General features: G+C 56.1%; 1 protein-coding gene across 1 annotated transcript in view; it reads left to right on the top strand.

Annotated features, from left to right (window-relative positions):
• Positions 1-14723, top strand: part of PHGDH (phosphoglycerate dehydrogenase) — a 31967-nt gene extending 17244 nt beyond the window's left edge. Inside the window, exons 6-12 of the mRNA XM_047784877.1 lie at positions 5435-5567; positions 6107-6255; positions 7153-7305; positions 10976-11108; positions 12237-12367; positions 13122-13359; positions 14419-14723. Of these exons, the coding sequence (XP_047640833.1) occupies positions 5435-5567; positions 6107-6255; positions 7153-7305; positions 10976-11108; positions 12237-12367; positions 13122-13359; positions 14419-14573 (1092 nt within the window). The 3' untranslated portion in view covers positions 14574-14723. The remainder of the gene's footprint in view (positions 1-5434; positions 5568-6106; positions 6256-7152; positions 7306-10975; positions 11109-12236; positions 12368-13121; positions 13360-14418) is intronic.
• The last annotated feature ends 5031 nt before the right edge of the window (positions 14724-19754 follow it).

Below are 19754 nucleotides of genomic sequence, written 5' to 3'. Positions count from 1 at the left end.
GTCAAGTTATTAAGGACTGGGTTTGTTACAGTCACCTTTGGAGAACAACCTGATTAAAGACAGTGGACCAGAAGGCATAAGGAACACTTGGAATAGTGCTCGTTGGGCTGGCTGGGGCAGGACAGCAAAGCATATGAAGGTGTTTTTTTGTTTTTGTTTTGTTTTGGCTGCACCCATTGGATGGAACCAGCACCACAGCGGCAACCCAAGCCAGGGTGACAACACCCGATCCATAGGGGAACTGAGCCATAGGGGAACTCCCGAAGGTTATCTTTATCACATCCTTTTGTCCTGGCACCCAGGGTCTTATCCTGTGCCCGATCTGTCCCCTGGGCTGTTACTCACCACTTAGGCTATTAATGGATGACTGATGTGTGACCCTCTCTAAGGTGTCAGGATGTAAGAGCTGCCTCCTTCATATCACAGGAGAGACCTTCTCGTGCTCAGATGCTGGGGAACCCCACCCCCTTCCCTTCCTTTCTTTGTGACCCTCTGGTCACTCAGGGAAGAGAGCGCTTATCTGGGTGGCTTCCCAGTGTCACCTGGGGTATGGGTGGGAGAAGGCCCATCTGTGATGCTACTCCCAGCCAGCCCAGGCCTGGAAGGAGCCTTGGATGCCACCCAAGAGCAGCTGCTGACCTGCTCTGAGCCTCAGGTGTAGATGTGGATTTCGGAGTGGTTCTGGCAGCCTGCAGCCCGCTGGAGTTCTGAATCGTTGGGGTTTTACCCTCTGTAGTATCCTTTATGCTTGAAACTTTTTCTTCCTGGTGTTGCTGGTTAGCAGGGTACAACTCAGGAGGCTCAGCTCCTTCAAGCTGGCCCGTCCCCTGGAATGTGTTAACAGGCCCCCGCCAGCCAGGAGCTGAGCCTTGAACTTTCTTATCAAGGTTTTCTATGAGGCACAGACCAGCATCTCTTAACAGTTTCTTTGTGGCCAGTGGTGTGATGAGTCCGATGTTAGCCCAGAGAGACGGACGTTGACCCCGAGGCCCTAGTGGTCACCGATTCCTTCAGATCCTGCTCATGGTAGTGAGGTCTGTGTGTTTGATCCTGGGCTTTCAGTGACCCTCTGAGGTCAATGCTGTAATCCTGGTTTTACAGATAAGGAAACTGAGGCCCAGGGAGGTTGATCATTTGCTCAAGGTAATAGGACTAGTAAGGGGTGGAGTCCAGCTCAGACTCTGGGCCTCCTCGGTTCCAATCTGGTGCTCTTTGCCCCACGCCGCTGCCACCACCATCTTTATTCCTAATCCATGGTAATTAATCAGTCCTGGTGCCATGTCACTACATTCAGCGGTTGGCACGCAGGACAGGCAGCTCCCCTCTCAGTCTTTCCTGCTGCCCTAGAGCAGTCATTTTCAATTTCTTCCCAGAGCCTCAGGTGTTAGACTTAGTAAGTGGCCTTAGGGACTTCCAGGGTGCGGGCCCAGGAAGATAGCAGGTGGGAGGCTCTGTGCCCTCCCCCCGGCCGCTTTGAATTGAGCTGGTTTTATATGGGGTTTCTGTTTAAGGCCTCATTGTGTGGGCTGAGAGTTCAAGGCTAAGTGCCCAAGTTCAACCCCGGGCTGGAGGGAGGGCGTAGCCGTCAGGCCCCTCAGGTGGAGCCCCTCTACCCCTAAGGCCTCCTTGCTCTCCAGGCCCTGTGAGCCAGCGGGACCAGAGCAGCAGCCTCTCAAGGCTGCCTTCTCGGCCAGCACTCGGACCTGGAGCCCTGTTGGAAAAGCTGTGCTTCCTCTGTTGCCCCCACATCAGGAGTCTGACCAGGCGCTGGGATTGGGGTGGGGAATCCCTTTCTGCATCTCCTGAGGCTCCTCTCTAAGCTCGACATTGTGTACCCGGAAGCGCCCCAGCTTTCACATGTTAGGACACGTGACCTTTCCAGAACACATCAGGACCTGACGTCGCCCTTCCATCTCCCCGGATGCGGTCTCCTGGTATAAGAACTCCAGCCCATAGCTGAGTTCAGCTCCTGCGCGCCCTGCATATCTCCTGTGAAAAGTGAGAAGAGGGTTTTTTTCAGTCGAATCCCTCCTCTGCCATTGCCTGCCAATGAACGAGGTTCTGTCTCTGAAAAAAAGCTGTGCCAGGGTCTGCTGACCACCGTGGCAGAGGCTTGTCCCCCGTCCCTGTCCAGACACCTGCAGGGCGCACTGGGCCAGGCTCAGCCTGCAGGACCCTTGCTTCCCACAGCTCCACGCTGCTTCTTGGCCCCTGAGAACGCAGAGGTGACAGAGCTGTGTGAACTCGCTCCATCAGGCTGGCTGGGTGACCTCCTTCGGTTCCCATCCTCCGCCCCCCAATCCTGACTCCACTGGACAAAAAGTACAACTGGGTTAGAGAAGAACGGGGCCAATGTCCCAGCCAGCCTCCGAGCCAGCCGACACGAGGGCAGGATCCTCCCTCCCTGGACAGGTTGCATCTGCGGGATGGCCCCGTGGGTCTGAGGTGGCCCCGGGCTCACGGTCCTGTAGGGCACGGAGCAGGCAGCCTCTTTCCATATACATCCACTGAAGCTTGGGGAGGGGCCCACTTGGCCTTTTTTTTTTTTTTTTTTTTGCCCCACAAGGCTGATGATGAAAACTGCCATCCAAAACCCATACCTCGTACACGACGGTTTTCAGTTTTTTTTTTTTTTCTAGGAGGTCCTGACTTTATCCAGCGATCTTCTTTGCCATTATTTTCTAAAATAACTTTCATATGTCCCTAACTTCAAAAGAAATTCATGGTCAGTGGGGGAAAGTGGAAAGAGCATAGGAACGTGTAAAGGAGAAAACACCCATCACTTCTGCCACCTAGAGGTAACCCCTGTGGAAGTGTTAGACTTCGTGTTCTTTCTGTGTATCTATTTTTCAATCCTGGGCCAACTCTGCACATTTTCTCAGGGTTAAGGGAGCTTTCTTTTCGTGGAATATTGAATTGTTGGAAATCAGAGCAGAGGGCCCACCTCTGAAATTGTCCACCTGCTTCTTTGCTCAGGGCTGAGGACACAGGTCTGGAGGGAGGGCACTGACTTCTGCCTTGACACACAGGAGACGGCAGCTGAGGCAGGACGCAGGCCTGTGCCCTGGTTCAGGGTCCAGATCGTGGCTCCTGCAGGCCCGCCCAGCTCAGTCAGCTGCCCTGCCTTCTTGAGACCCCGATGCCTTTGAGAGTCTTAGGGCTCTGACACCTCTGCCCCCTGGAGAGCATTCCTGGCCTGGGCTGAACCCATGGAGAAAGCACTGGGGAGGCCTCCTGGGTGGACCAGGCAGAAAGGGGGTAGGTTTTTGCTCTTCACCCAGCCACACATTCTTCCCAGCTGCCTGTGCTGCCTTGACAACCTTTAAAGCATCACCCTTGCTGAGAGATGTGTGGCTGGTACCTAAGACCGTTTCTGGTGTAAGAGAGATGTTTCCATCTGTTTTCTACCCCTGTTTTCTCAGTGGGGCTGTGGGCCTCTCCACCCCTATGAGAAGAGAGGTGTTAGGAGTGCAGGCCTGAGAGTCAGAATACTTGTGTCCTCGCTTTACCACTTGCTACTTCTGTGCCCTTGGCTAAATCATTTAACCTCTGCCTTAGTTTCCTTATCTGTAAAATGGGAAACTAACCCATCAGGTATGGGGGCCCTAGTAAATGCTGAGGATATGTTTGCCCTTCTCAGCAAAGTCTGCATCCTGTCTTCCTTCCCCTGAGCTTTGTCTTCTCCAGCTTTCCCTCCGCCCATCAATACGCCTCGAGCTTTGGCTGCTTTCGGGAGGTTGATGAAGTTTATACCCCCGAGTTTCCTGCCTGCCCCCAGCTCCCAGGAGCCAACCTTCTTTCCTTCTCCGCAGCCTCAGGGAGGTCCCTCTGCTTTGGGGGCCTGCCTCCTCCCCGGCCAGCCCAGACCAAGGGTCTTCCTGTGTCCTCCTCATCCGAGGTGCCTTCATGTCTCACTTTCTTCCTCTTGATGTCCTTCCATTGCCCAATTAAATGGGCCCTGTTGGAAGGATCTGTCGTTAGTCATTTTTACGTCTGTGTGATTAGTCACCAAGTTATACCTTTCAAGTCCAGAAGCACTTCAAGCCTTGTTGAGAGAAACTTCAAGAGAGGAGACCATGCTCTCCCCTCTGGTGACAGCATGGGTGTTCACCCCCTTCCCCAGAGATGAGTCCTTGTTGAGTCCCTGTTGCTGTGGTAACCCCGGGCTGCACACCGCTGCCCTCCTCCCTTAATTATTATTAGTAGTAGTAGTAGTATTGTCTTTTTAGAGCCGCACCTGCAGCGCTTGGAAGTTCCCAGTCTAGTAGGAGCTACAGTTGCTGGCCTGCACCAGAGCAACTTGGGATCTGAGCTGTATCTGCGACCTACACCATAGCTCACGGCAACACTGTATCCTTAACCCCCTGAGCAGGGCCAGGGATTGAACCAGCACCCTCATGGATACTAGGTGGTTTCTTTTTTTTTCTTTTCTTTTTTGTCTTTTTAGGGCTATACCTGTGGCATATGGAGGTTCCCAGGCTAGGGGTCTAATTGGAGCTGTAGCCACTGGCCTTCCCCAGAGCCATAGCAATGCGGGATCCAAGCTGAGTCTGCAACCTACACCACAGCTCACAGCAACACCAGATCCTTAACCCACTGAGCAAGGCCAGGGTTCGAACACCCAACCTAGTCAGATTCGTTAACCACTGAGCCATGACGGGAACTCCGACTAGGCGGTTTCTTAACCCGTCTCCTCCCTCACTTCTTCCTCACTCTGTTGAAGTGGGCAGTGAGGCCTTTTTTTAAGGCCTGGGGGGCCTCTAGCTGCAGCTGGCTTCTCCCCTCCTTGTTCTTGCCCCCTCTGACTGCGTCACTGCTCCCCACGGGATCGCCCTCCCTCACGTGGGCTCCCTGCTTTCCAAGGGCTTCTGAGCTCCACAGGTCCAACCACACACCACCTCCCCGTGCACCTGTTTGTGGTTCAGAACTTGGAGGTGGGCAGACCCGCCTTTGCACTCTGGCCCTCCCCCTCCGTGTGTCAGCCCCACTCCCTTCAGCTCTAAAGTAGAAAGAATAGTGCAACTCACTTGTGTGGTCATGAGAGGTAAACTGGTGCTGGGGAAGACTTAGCAGTAGTGGAGTTCCTGTGGTGTCTCAGTGGGTTAAGAGCCCAACCAGTATCCATGAGGATGTAGGTTCGATCCCTGGCTTCCCTCACTGGATTAAGGAGCCAGCTTTTCCACAATCTTTGGTGCAGGTTGCAGATGTGACTCAGATATGGCATTGCTGTGGCTGTAGTGTAGACCAACAGCTACAGCTCTGATTCAACCCCTAGCCTGGAGACTTCCGTATGCCGCCCGTGTGGCCCTGAAAAGAAAGAAAAAATAATGGTAGTGCTTGGTATATGGTCCATGGGCCATAAACGGAGGCCGCGATGAATAATACCAGTACTAATAATTAATAATGACACTTCCTCCCTCTCTCACTTCCCCAGACTATAGGGTATGATCCTATCATTGCTCCAGAGGTCTCGGCCTCCTTTGGTGTGCAGCAGCTGCCCCTGGAGGAGATCTGGCCCCTCTGTGATTTTATCACCGTGCATACACCTCTCCTGCCTTCCACCACAGGTAGGTGTGTCCCTGCCTTGCGGGGGTGGCCACAGAAGCCACAGACCAGATAAGGGTGGGTCCCCATCCTAGGCTTCCTGTCTACACTGGTGGGGGGCGGGGCATCCAGGTCCCAGGAGCATGGAGTGTGGTTGATGCTTCGTTGCACAGCCCTGCTTCAGACTGAGGAGGGGCGAGCTAGCTGGGGAAATGCAGGTGGTGTGGGTGAGCTGAGTGGACACATAGGACCAGTGACCCCACCTGGGGCTCCTCCAAGCCTTTCTGGTTTCAAGACCCACTTGGAAGATGCACTGATATCTCAAGGATGTCTGGGATGTTTTTAAACTGAGTGTGGTCCAAATCCAGAAGAGAATCTCCTGCCCCAGAGCACCTGAGAAGGGAGCAGTGAGACCAGAGAAGCTGGGTCCTGCAGGAAGGAGGCACGCGGGGAAGAGCTGGTGCGGGGGAGGGAGGGGCTGCGGGGTGGAGCACAGGCACTTTGCGATGGATCAGAACTCTCCAGGCACCTCGGTCGCAAGAAGTCTCCTTCCTCCCTCCAGGCCTGCTGAACGACAGTACCTTTGCCCTTTGCAAGAAGGGGGTGCGCGTGGTGAACTGTGCTCGCGGAGGGATCGTGGACGAAGGCGCCCTGCTCCGGGCCCTGCAGTCGGGTCAATGCGCTGGAGCCGCGCTCGACGTGTTCACGGAGGTGAGTGGCCGGCCTGGCGCTGGGGCCGGAGGGGAGCAGGGCGCGCTCCCAGATGGGGAGCCCAGCTGTGCAGAGGGCTCAGCTTGGGCCTACTGTCTCTAGTGGGAGAAGTTGTGACGCCAAAAATAACACGTTTGTGGTTTGAGGAGCCCTGGCAGAGCTGGGGACAGAGGCGGCCGTGCTGTCTTCTGAGATAGACAGATTTTCAGTGGGACCTGTTCCTGACCTCATGCTAACTTTGGGGGCAGACAGAGCTGCAGATCAGGGGGAGGATTGGGGGCAGGGACAGAAGGGTGTAAGGAACTGTCTCATACCCACTGCCCGCATCCTGCCCTCACCGCCGCCGGAATGATGATGAGTGCACTTCCAGGCAAATCCTGTTCACCCCTCTTAAAAATCCCATCCCTGGCATCAGACTTCCAGGGGAAAAAGCGTGGGCTTTGTGCTCAGTGGAGGGGCTCTGTGGCCTTGGCAAGACCTGACCCTCTGAGCCCCTGTAGCACTCAGCGTCTGTTCCCTGCCCTGGGCACACTGTGCATTGGGCTTGTGGTCCTGATCATCTCTCTCAGCGTCTTGAAGCCGGGGTACACCTGACCTTGTCGGTGTTGCCGTGTCCCTAATGCATCACCTTGTCCCTGCTCTCTTTGGCCTCCTCGTGGCCCTTATGCTCTGTGGCCGGCGCTCACAGACCTGCGTGGCCAGAATCCACTGGGAACCGGTAGGGTCTTGGGAAGAATGACCAGAAGAGAGGGGGCTTAAGCGACATCTCCATGGGTCCTACATTGTGCCCAGTGAGCAGAAGGCTGGAAGGGACCCTGGAGGCTGGGGAAGAGGTGCCCAGGTGGGGCCCCTGTCATGTCTGTAGCAGCCCACGCAGAGGAGTCTCTTTCTGGGCAGGAACCACCCCGGGACCGGGCCTTGGTGGACCACGAGAAGGTCATCAGCTGCCCCCACCTGGGCGCCAGCACCAGGGAGGCCCAGAGCCGCTGCGGGGAGGAAATCGCCATCCAGTTCGTGGACATGGTGAAGGGGAGGTCCCTGGCCGGTGTGGTAAGTGTGCCGTGGGGGGCTGGGCCCAGATGGCGGGGGAGCAGCCGGAGGAGGGCGTGCTGCTGCTGGCAGTGGGGCTGAGCAGTGACCGGATGCAGTGCTGGGAGCTGGAGAGGAGGGACCCGCGTGAGCCGGCGCTCCGGGTGGGGCGGCAGGAGCTGCCCACGCTTGGCCTTGACAGCAGAGGCCGGCAGTGGGGAGCCAGCTCGGCCTGTTACAGTGCGGCCTTGCTGCTGAGATGGTGGCTTGTCCCAGGGCCCTGCCTCCAGAGAAAGGCTCCTTTGTTCTCCATAGGCCCTGGGAGTGAAGGAGGGTGGCTGGCGTGGTGGCCGGATGCCTGAGGTGGGGGCGGCTGGGGGACGCCTGTGGAGAGGGCCCTGGTAGGGCGTTCTCACCTCGTGACCCGGAGCATGCGCCTGGCATCTCGTCCCTCTTAGACCCCTGGGCCGGGGCACATCCTGCCCCACAGCCTGCATCTCCCCCTCCCCCCAAAGGACCCCTCCACGCCAGCGGGCCCCCTTCCTTTCCCCAAATCGTGGCTTCTTGACTGTGCTCACAGCGGGCCCTTCCTGGCATGCGTTTCACCTTCACGCTGAACTTGACCTAGACTTCATTCCTGTTTCATTCATTCGGTCTCCAGATGGTCCCTAAGCTCCTGGGGGTACCAGATACCGTCATCGCCCTGTGGGGACCTGGCGATGAATAAGGAAGGCACCACTCTGGTTTCAGGGCTCTCCCCAAGCCCTCCGTGGAGACACGTTTGGCCTTTCTGGCTCCAGCCCAACCCTTGTGCAATGAGCCACGTTCTCTCTCGTTAGTAACATGTATGAGTTTCTATCTTAGTCCTTAATTAAATTCTCAGTTCTCGAAGGGCAAAAACAAAAACAAAAACAAAACAAACCCAAACCCCAAGCCAGGAGGTAAGCTTCTCTGCAGCTCGTGGGGCACTGCCCGTAGCATTTAACCAATAATGAACGAGGGTGGGAGCGGGGCCAGGGGGTGGTCCCTGGCCCCTCTGGCCGACTCTCAGCGCAGGGATTTTCACTTCTGAGGACAGAACTGAGACACAGGATGCTTTGTTCCATGCTGCCGGTGCTGAGTGGAGAGCCTGGCTCCCCAGGCAGTCCTGGCCTCTACCTCTCGAGAAAGGGGCCCACCGCTGCCCTGCTGAGGGCTCTTCAAGAGCCTGGTGACAGCTCGGCGGTCGACAAAGCCATGTGGCCCATCAGTGTCTGCGCCCTCCTCTCTCTGTGTGTCTGTGGGCTCCTCAGAGGAGGGCACAGCTTCTCGCTCCCTTTCCACCCCATGGGCTCCTGAGTGGCTCATTCCTCCCCTGGGGAGGCTGAGGGGTACCCAGGTGAGCTTGAGGTCGTGACCCTTGCCACCCAGTCTGGGCTGGCCTCATCCCTTTCCTGTCCACTCTCAAGGCAGTTTGCGGGCCTCAGCACTGCAGCCCTTGTGAGTCATTCCCGTTGTCATTGGGGAGCGGTGGCATTCCAGGCCTTTTCCTGAAGGGGACTCCTTAACAGCAGCCCCATCAAGTGGCCCCACAAAATGTTCCCCTCTTACATAAGAGGTCAAATCTCGTGGTCAAATAGTCAAACTTTGGGCGTTCCTATTGTGGCTCAGTGGGCTAAGAACCCGACATAGTGTCCTGAGGATAGAGGTTTGCTCCCTGGCCTCACTCAGTGGGTTCAGGATCTGGCATTGCCATGAGCTGTGGTGTAGGTCGCAGATGTGGCTTGGATCCCGCCTTCGTGTAGGCTGGCAGCTGCAGCTCAGATTCAGACCCTGACCTGGGAACTTCTGTATGCTACAGGTGCAGCCCTAAAAGGAAAACAAAGAAAAAAGGAGTTAAGCTTTAGACAAATTGAATGCTCCAACCACAGCGCCTGGTGGGGTAGAGGAGGCATTCGGCAAGAAAGACGGCTTTGTCACCTAGGAACCCTCTCTGTCCCTTGTTCTGCACTGGGTCCTCTCTAGCTCACGTCTTCTCTAACCACAGGCACAGACGAGCCTTAGGGTCAGGTTGATGCCCAAAGGCACTGGCTCTTCCCGGAGCCTCTTGCTCACCCTCTGGAGGCAACGGAACGCGCCTGTTCCTTGGCCAGCCTGTGATGCGCATGGCCTGGCCCGCACGGGGGCAGAACCAGGCGTCGTGCCGCCTTGGCGGCTTCTCAGTCCAGTGCTTTTCCTCTGGCTGCTGTAGGCGCTCGCCCCCAGCTGTCGCCTGGCGCTGCAGCCCTGGGCCCCTTCCTTCCTCTGGTCCTCGGAGAGGCCAGAGGGGAGCTTGGCCACAGGGAGCTCTCCCACCAGGCCACCCCTCACACCCAAAGGTGCCCTGGAGAGTCCTGCCTCCTCGGTCATTTCCATGATTGGAAATCACGACTCTCTCTTCTCTAATTTTCTGCCCCTTGTGTCTTTAGGAAAACAGCGGTAGAAGTGGCCTTTGCATTACATCTAATAACTGCCTGATGGATTTGCGGCCAACCCCAGGTTTCTGATTAATTCCTTCTTAGATGGGTCTCTTTGTAAGTCACCTCCGTCAGAGTGGCCGCTTCACTCAGAGCCACAACATCTCGAGCCACGAGATGGAAGAGACGTTTTGATCCAGGATGAGCTGGCTTTGTTTTCAAGCCCCTCGTGGGGGTCTAGCCAGCCAGACCTTGGATGTATAACATTAGAGGATGGTGTGGCTTCTGCCTCCGTCCACCTGCCCAGCACGCCTGGGGTAGAGACGTTCACCGGAATCACCATTTGAAGACTGATAGCATATCAGAAGTGCAGGAAGCCAGGCTTTTAAATTGTGATATTTGGATAGAATGTTTTGTGACAAGGTGAAAACATCTTTTTTTTTTTTTTTTGGCTGCCCCTCCTCTCCCCGCCCCCATGGCATGTGGAAGTTCCAGGGCCAGGGATTGACCTATCATCCCTACGACAGGGACAATGCTGAATTCCCTAGCCCGCTGAGCCCAGGGAACATCTAAAAACACATTTAAAAAAGTCAAGAGAGAGGAGCTCCCGTGGTGGCACAGTGGGATCACTGGCGTTTCTGCAGCACCAGAACGCAGGTTCGGTCCCTGGCCTGGCATAGTGGGTCAAAGGAGCGTTGCTAGAGCCACGGCCTAGGTTGCCCCAACGGCTCACATCTGATCCCTGGCCTGGGAACTCCACGTGCTGCCAGTGAAGCCAAAAAAGAACAAAAGTAAATTAAAAAATCAAGATAGACAATGCAAATGAAGGCAAGTTAGCAATGCCATCTCAGAGGGACCCACCAGGCCATCCAAGGGATCTGTGACTCCCCATATGTTTTATGTCTCTGACATAAAATCTCCCTCCCTCTGCACAGAAAAACAAGTCCCTGGAGTGGGACAGAGGCTCAGCGAAGAGGGAGCGCCCCCCTGCAGCCCCGCTGGCAATGCAAAGTGGGTCTTAGCCTGTGCCCTTTTCTGAGCCTGTAGCTCTCCTCAGCTCTGGGAACAAGGTGTCGTCTTGGTGGCTTGATGGAGGTTGTCACCCCCCAGGTACCCAAAGCAAGGGGGCCCCGTGCCTTCTGCTGTCCACATGGCGCTAAGTGTCCCCAGTGAGACCTCTCTGGGGGGCTGAGTCTGGCAGGTGTGCCCTGTCGGACCCCTTCCTGGCCTCAGCCCTGCTCCCCCTCTCTCTGCAGGTGAACGCCCAGGCTCTTACCAGTGCCTTCTCTCCACACACCAAGCCTTGGATTGGTCTGGCTGAAGCTCTGGGGGCACTGATGCAAGCCTGGGCTGGGTCCCCCAAAGGGACCATCCAGGTGGTAACACAGGGTGAGCCGGGGACTCTGCAGAGGGAGGGGGAGGGCCGTGGGCCCTGCACCCCACAGGGGTGTGTCTGCTGCAGGCCACAGACCAGCGAGGGACTCGGAGGTGAGCCTGTTCACGGGACTCCACGTCTCATGTTCGGTCCGAGTGTGACTCGCTTGCTTCTGAGTGGGACAGGAGGGGAGGGGCACAGAAAGGCATTGGGAAATATACCTGATTTTCATGCAGCTGTTTATGCAGCATTTCTAAGATGAGCAGGTTTGGGGTGCAAGAGGGACCTCCCCAAGATTCGGAGTTTCACATGAGAGGCAGGGGCATTTGTGAAGGGAGTTTGGGTGAAGCAGCAGGACATTTTATTCTGCTGGTGACCTGGTTGCTCACCTGCTGTGCACCCTCCCTTCCGTGAGGCCCAGGCCCTTCTCCACTTGCGAATTGAAAGCCGGGGCAGGTGGTGGGGACATTTTGTGCTCTGTGCCATTCTAGGGTGGGCTTTCAGGCAAGCGGACATAGGAGGGGGCACTGGCCCGGCGGGGGAGTGGGCGTGAGGCTGTGTCTCCTGTCTGTGCGGCCACAGGCTCTGGCCGCCTTTGCAGTGGGTGTCCAGAGGCATGTCCTCCATTGGCTGTTGGGCATCTAGTCACTTGGGGAGAGGTTGGGTTTGAGGCAGGTAGACCTTGAGCTTTGCCAGTACTGGGCAGGGGCAGAACCAGGGGTCCCCACTGGCTGGGTGTCCAGGCCCCAAGGGACGAGGTGGGGAAGTGGGCACGGGTGCTTTAGTCGCCCCTTTGTGCCTCCACTTCCTGAGGCTGCCAAGGTCCTGAGTGCCAGGTAGGGGTGAGTGTAGGACGTTCTTCAAGTGCCCCCTGGGGAATGACGGGCGGGCCAGGGGCAGTGGAGTTGGGCTGAGCTGTGGAGAGGAGTTTCTTAGACCAGTGAAGCGGGTCCCTGGTGACCTGGCCCCTGGCTGGCTCTCTGCCCCCGAGCAGAAAGCAGCACCTCCCAGCAGGCTGCTGGGCGGGGTGGGGGGGCAGGATAGTGCAGAGCCGTGACCCGGAGTGTGGCCCCTGTGGTCCCCTGCCCGCCCCTGTGTTGTTCAACACACAGCACCCTTACAGTGGCATCTCTCGGTCCCAGGAACGTCCCTGAAGAATTCTGGGACCTGCCTGAGCCCCGCTGTCATCGTCGGCCTCCTGAAGGAAGCTTCCCATCAGGCGGATGTGAACTTGGTGAACGCCAAGCTGCTGGAGAAAGAGGCTGGCCTCGATGTGCGCGCCCCCCCTCTCCCCTCCCTCCCTGTCTCCCTGGCCTTTTCAGAGCACCTTGCGGCTCTGCTCCTTGAGCGGGTGACAGGGTCGGCCTGAGCGGTAGCGCCTGGTTCACCTGCAAAGTGGCAAGTGAATGGGAGGGGAAGCAGGACCTCCATTTCACAGCTGGGGAGCCAGGCTGGGAGCCGGCAGGTGGCTCAGCGTGCTCACCTCTGACCCCCCTACCTGTGCCACGGCACCTGCGAACCCTGGGAGCTCGCAGCGCATCCTCTGAGCCTCTGCTGCCCTTCGGGGCTTCCCTTTGACGTCCTCCCTTCTGGTTCCCTTTTTAGATCCAAGTCTGTGGTTCTGGGCAGTAGGGCTTTCTCCCCCCACCCCCGCTCCCCTGCATCCCCGTCAGGCCCCTGGTTCTGCGCAGGAAGCAGCAGTAAGTCGGGGCCGGAGGGACCAGGCTGGATCGGCCTCGGGGACAGGCCAGCAGATCCCGGCCCTTCTCACAGCCCTGCCTCCCCCTCTTCCTCCCTCCTTCTCCCCACTTCCCACTCTCCCCTCCAGGCCATCACCTGTCCCTGGTAGATCTCTCTTTGCTCTCCCTTTAGAGAGGAAGCTCCTGGTTGGGGGCACAAGGCTTACCCATTCTCCCTCTGCCCCGGCCCTGAATTGCCGAGTGCCTTGGCCAGGCTGGACCCCCACAAGTTAGTGACTAGGCCAAAGAGGGGGTGGGCATAACTGCTTCCCTGCCTTCTCTCTGCAGGTAACCACCTCCCACAACCCTGCTGCTCTGGGGGAGCAGGGCGGTGCGGAATGCCTCCTGACCGTGGCCCTGGCAGGTGCCCCCTATCAGGCCGTGGGCTTGGTCCAGGGCACTGCACCCATGCTGCACGCACTCAACGGAGCTGTCTTCAGACCAGAAGTGCCTCTGCGCCGAGGCCTGCCCCTGCTCCTGTTCCGGGCTCAGCCCTCCAACCCTACCATGCTGCCGACCATGATTGGTGAGGAGGGGTCTGTGGGGCCGGCTGGTGCTGCCCCTGCGTCAGGGGAGGGCCTGGGGGAGGCTCTGTCCTGGATTTTTGCCTCCTTCGGCCCCTCTCCATGTGGGAGGGCATCTCTGGATCTGCAGCATACAGAGGGTCCGTCAAGCCGGCTTCCAGCACATCTGGAGAGTGGCTACGGAGTTCAGAGGTTAAGTGCCTTCTGTAAGGTCGCAGAGCAGGGTGGCAGGGGTAGGACCCCAGGGCCGCTGTTATTAGTCAGGCACTCATCACATTAAGGGCCCCGTTTGTTTTTACTTTTTATTTTTCGTTTTTTAACAGTTTTATTGAAGTGTAGTTGACTTACAATACTGTGATCCTTTCTGCTGTGCGGCGTGATTCAGTTCCACGTGCACACACATCCATTCTCTTTCAGAGTCTTTCCCCTATAGATTTATCTATAGATTATCACAGAATACTGGGTAGAGGTAACTGTGCGATACAGCAGGTCCCTGTTGGCCACATTCCCCAGATCCCAGTAAGGGCGCAGTTAGAGCTGCCTGTGGCGCTCAGAGCCATGGAGTGCAGGGTCCCTTCTGACGGCAGGCCCGCTGGCCTAAGAGGGCACCCCCTCCAGCAGTGTGGGCATCTTGGACCTGCCCCCGTCCCCCGGTGCGGGCTTGCACTCTCTTCCAAGTTTGGCAGAGAGCGTCCACAGACTTCAAAGGCCCTGCTTTCCCTGCCCCTGCCAGCTGCCCAGAGGACCTTGCCCTGCTTTTCTCCCTTGCCGATGGTCTGGATAAAACTGGCAGCCAGCAAGCCTGGCGATGGCTCTCTAGCTCTTTGTGGCTGATCTTCCCTCCGTGCCCTGCCCAGTGGTCGTGGTGTTCCGAAGCCCCCTGGAATATCGAGGGAAACTGGGCAGATCCCTTTGTTCCCTCTGTCTCAGCCCTGCCACTCGGAGACCGTCCCCCTCGTTGCAATGCTGATCTCGGGGATCCAACTCGTGAGCCCACTCCCAGCCTCTTGCCTCTCCTTCCCCCGTGCCCTGTGCCAACCAGGGCTTCCTTCTGCTTCCAGGCCTCCTGGCAGAAGCAAGGGTGCAGCTGCTGTCCTACCAGACCTCAGTGGTGTCGGATGGGGAGACCTGGCACGCCATGGGCATCTCCTCCCTGCTGCCCAGCCTGGAGCCCTGGAAGCAGCACGTGACTGAGGCTTTCCAGTTCCATTTCTAACCTGAGGCTCACCCGCAGCAGCCTCGCCGGGTTTCCTGATGAAACATACCCACTGGGAGAGGCGATCCGCTTTCCTGGGGCTGACACCGCTTATGCTGCAGACTCCTGCGGTGCAATGATAACCACTCAATAAAGAGCTTGCCCAATATGCTCCGGGCTTCCTTGTGTTGTCATTACCCTGAGGGCCACCAGAGGGCACCCGCAGGCAGCCGTGGGGCTCATTTTTGTTCGCAGAAAGAGCAGTGATGGGAGATCCAGATGGGCTGACTGCGTGCCTGGATGTGGCTGCTCCGGGGAGAATCCCTCCCTATCTCTCAGGTTATTGGAGACATTTTTACAGGAATAATGCTCAAGGTATTTTGGGTTCCTATGCTATTCCGAAGATCCCTTCTACCTGAGAGTATGGATGCACTTTGATAAATAGAATTAAACAATCATGTAGAGCACTATGTGCCAGGGACTGGGTTAGGTCCTCTGCCCCAGAAGATTAAAGCTCTGACTGCTCCCCTGGAAGTCTCCATCTGCTGGGGGGACGGGGCACACAGAGGTCGCTGGAAGCAGTGAAGAAGGTGCTACAACAGGTGTATGTGAATTCTGTCGAGGCCAGAGGGGGAAGTAATTGGAGCCGAGGATGGGGGCTCCCGGGAGATGTTTGGAAAGATTTCATAAGGTGAAGAAAGTGTGAGGAAAGGCATGGGGCCCGAGGATTACTCTGCCGAGTTTACAAAGTCAGCACAGTATGGGATAAATGAAATGTAACTTCATTTTTTTTTTCTTTTTAGGGCCACACCCATGGCATATGGACGCTCCGGGCTAGGAGTTGAATCTGAGCTGCAGCCATGGCAACACTGGATCTGAGCTGCATCTGCAACCTACACCGCAGCTTGAGGCACCGCCGGATCCTTAACCCACTGAGCAAGACCAGAGATCAAACCCACATCCTCATGGACACAATGTCGGGTTCTTAACACAATGAACCACACCAGGAACTCCTGTTACTTGAGTCTTTCTTAAGATGATTTAAAACAAAATAATAAAAAAAATAAAGATGATTTTCAGGAAACATGGAAGAGGGGTACTCCCGCACCTTAAGTCTTCCAACTTTTGAGGTTTTTATTCCTCCATCAGCAGGCATGACCCATTCCTACCTTGGGCCCCGCAGCGCCTGTTTTCGAGGCTTTCCCCAGGCTGAGAAGACCCAGCACAGGGTGGCTGATTGGCACCAGCATGAGCAAACCCATCACTGTGCTGTGACTGAGCCAGAGGGCAAGAGAAACTCCCCCCCGCCCCAGTACCCGCTCGCTGTGTTCAGAACACGTGCGTCTGGGCCTTGCCACAGTGGTCCAGACACGAACAGCAAGGTGTCTGTGCTGCTCCGACCTTGAGCAAGATGTTTAATCCCCCTAAGCCTTCGTTCCCTCATCAGTAAGAGGGATAATGATGCTCCTGGGGACTGGATGGCTTGCGGAGTGGTTTATGGGAAGTGCCTGAGGCACTCGGTGAACGTGGTTTTTCCATCCCGATGCTTAAAGAGCAGATGAGCAGGTCCCACCCAGGCTCTCTTACAGAACCCCAGGCACCAGAGGGCCCTCGCTTGGCCCGTGTGGCAGTGTTCTGCCAGATCTGGACATGGGATGTCCTGACGTTGGTCAGCCCGTGCCCTCCTATTGGGAAGGGATCGTGTGTCACGTGGCACCTGGGGTGGGACCTCTGGAGCCCACTAGGAAAACAGGCAGAGATGGATGAAATTGCATGTCGTTAAAAATCTTCGTCTTCCACCTCCCAGGCTCTTTCCGCAGAAGCCCTAGACACACCATATTCTGTGCTCCGTGGTGTTCAGAACAGCTCTAGAAACCCAGGTTACATGAGCACCCCAATACCCCCAGGCAGGGGTGGCTTGCGAGGCATGGGACACAGTCCCTGCATCACCCCATCCCAGGGCGGGTCTCATAAACTCTGCTAAACTTAAAAAGCCAAGGTGAGGTCTACGATCCAGCTGGTGCAGTTTACTCCTCTGCGTTTCTCTGTGGTTTGTGGCGTCTCTGCACCACCTCACTTCCCAGTGCCATTTCCTTCCTGTGCATCCTGGCTGGGAAGCAGATGTTTCACCGAAAGCTCAGGGATGCAGGAGGAAGAAAGGTGTGTGTGTGTCTCTTCCGTGCTGTGTCTCTGTGTGTATGTGTGTGGGTGTGTATGTGTGTCTGTGTCTTTCCGTATGTGTGTGTCTCTGTGTGTGAGTATGTGTGTTTGTGTCTGTGTGGGTGTCTGTGTGTCTCTTGTGTGTGAGTTTGTGTGTTTGTGTCTGTGTGTGTATGTATCTATGTGGGTGTGGGTGTGTCTTTGTGTGTGTGTATGTGTGTCTGTGTGTGTCTGTGTCTCGTGTGTGTGTGTGTGTGTGTGTGTGTGTTTACAGGGCCCTGGAGACCAGACGTTGCCTCGTGGTCAGTGGGCTGGACCGCTCTCCACACCTGTTTTAGTGTAACGCCTTGGGGTTCTTGCTCGAGGATGAGCGAACCGGGGCTCAGTGCCCTTATCCATCACTTCCTCTTTCCTGCTCTAGGTTGTTCTGGCTGAGTTTTTGCTCGCATGAGGAAGTTCTTCACCTGCACGATAGTGGTCGACCTTAGGATGATGGTGCCCTCATGTGCTGACCTTACACCGGGGGAGAAGGCTTTGTTCAGGGCCAGGAGGACTTCGTTTTAACGAAGTGGGTCCCAGAGCTACCGGAGGAAGGTCTGGGGCTTAGAATCAAAGTTGCTGAAGAGGGGGAGGTGAAGGGGCTGGGAGCCTCTGTCCGAGAGGTGCTGACAATGACCAGTTCCACCCGGGTGCCCTGCAGCTAACCCAGGGCTAAGAGCCAGCTGGGCACAGGGTGTGGGTGGCACCCATTCAACTGGCCAGCACCCTGATATCCTCATTGTTAAATATTTTATAATTCTTTCCCTTTCTTTCTTCCTGTTTCTTTCTTTCTTTCCTTCCTTTGCTTTCTTTTTTTCTCCCTTTTGTCTTTCGGGCCACACCTATGACACACGGAAGTTCCAGGCGAGGGGTCACATTGGAGCCGCAGCCGCATCTGCGACCTACACCACAGCTAGAGCAATGCAGGATCCCTCACCCACTGAGCGAGGCCAGGGATAGAACCCATGTCATCATGGATACTAGTCGGGTTCTTAACCCATGGAGCCATGATGGGAACTCCTCTCTGTTAAATACTTTCAATGTCACCTCCCCCGCCCCCACCACACACACTGTGTCCAAATGACTCCCGAGTGGAAGCAGGCCTGGCTCCAGCACCGGGTGACACAGAAGGTCCTGGCTGCTCAGGCCAAGGGAGACAGCAGTTTCAGCCCCAACTCCCCACCAAGCACTGCCGCGATAGAAGGTGAAGCCTGGGTCCTTCTACCTCAGAGCTCAGGCGAATGTGGGTTTTTCTCCCACAACTACAGACGCTGCTCCTGAGATCTTAGGAAAGGCCTATGTCGCCCTGCCAGGGGGGCCAACTCCTGAGGGCCCCCCGAGGAGGAGCAGGCAGTGGGTGGGCTGCTGAGCAGTGGCTACAGCTGCTGTAATAGAGCAGGATTCGGCGAGCACCACCAGGAGAGAGAGGGCCTGGGACCAGGGTCAGCAGATGCAGGATTAGTGCTCGGCTGGGGTTTATCTAGGATTTTCTGGTGCCTGTTGTGAGGAGAACATCCTGAGGCGGGTGGTGAAGTGAGTGGGGCCAGCATCTCGTTCCCTTGTGCCCAGAGTCCTGTCACCCCAGACCCCCCCCCCCCAATGCCAGCCCTTCTCCCCACCAACAGACGCCATCCCCCCTCCTCCAAAGTGCCCCTTGCTCACGGGGGCGGCTGAGGAAAGCTTCTACGAGGAAATAACTGGATGTCTCCCACTCCCCTCTGCTCCGTCCCCACCTCCCTAAACCATTGCCCTTTTAGAAGAGGATCCTGGAAAAAGCAGTGCCCTAACTCCAGGGGGACAGATGATCCTCTAGGTGAGGCAACATTTCCTGCCAGGCATGGAAAACATCTTTTTTTTTTTTTTTTTTTTAAACAGGAGGAGTCAGGAATTCCCATTGTGGCACAGCGAAAATGAATCTAAGTACCATGAAGTTGAGGGTTCGATCCCTGGCCTCACTCAGTGGGTTAAGGATCTGGCATTGCAGTGAGCTGTGGTGGAGGTCGCAGATGTGGCTCAGATCTGGTGTTGCTGTGGTTGTGGTGTAGGCCAGCAGCTGTAGCTTCGATTAGACTCCCTAGCCTGGGAACCTCCATATGCCGAGGGTGCAGCCCTAAAAAGCAGAAATAAATAAATAAATAAATAAATTTGGACCAATACTCAAAGTCCCCTCAATAAAATAAATAAATAAATAAAATAAAAATAAATAAACAGGAGGCGTCGAAATGTCACCTATTAACCTCTGTCCTGTGTTTATCTGTGCAGGTACTACTGACCAGGCATGCGGCCAAAGAACTTTGATCCTCAGCCCCCAAGGTCATTTCTGGCCCCCATCTGCTGACTCTTCCCCTAAAGTGTGTTTCAGTCAGGGAAGGAAGCTGGGGGTAGAGCCTGTGGTTCACCCTTTGTTTCTCCTGTACCTCTCGAAGGGAATGGGAAGGGAGGAGGGAGAGTGGGAGGTGAGTGCTTGGCAGGTTCACCCTGGGGGGGTCAAGTTCACCCTGTGGGGGTCTGTGCGGTGGGGGCCATGGGGCCTCAGAGCCGGGAGGTTTGGCAGGCTTCTCTGCATGACGCCTGGCGGCTGGCGGCTGGCGCCTGCTTGTGTTCTGGTTCCCAAGAAGTGCAGGCATCATCCCCTCCCTCTCTACTTTTTAATTGCATTATCTAAGCATGATAACAGATGTCAAAAGTTAGGAATTCAGGGAGTTCCCATTGTGGCTCAGTGGATTAAGAACCCGACTAGTATTGAAGACGATGAGGGTTCAATCCCTGGCCTCGACCCGTGAGGTAAGGATCTGGCATTGCCAGAAGCTGCAGTGTAGGTCATAGCTGTGGCTCGATCAGGTGTGGCTGTGGCTATTGGTGTCCCTGCAGCTCAGATCTGACCCCTAGCCAGGGAACATCCATATGCCACAGGTGTGGCCGTAAAAAGAAAAAAAAAAATTTAGAAGCTCACAGAAAACTCTAAGAAACAGGAGCCGACTAATACCCATGAGAACACAGGTT

Source organism: Phacochoerus africanus, chromosome 6, assembly GCF_016906955.1.
Source record: "Phacochoerus africanus isolate WHEZ1 chromosome 6, ROS_Pafr_v1, whole genome shotgun sequence".
Taxonomy (NCBI): Eukaryota; Metazoa; Chordata; class Mammalia; order Artiodactyla; family Suidae; genus Phacochoerus; species Phacochoerus africanus.
This window is presented reverse-complemented; position numbering and strand designations above follow the sequence as displayed.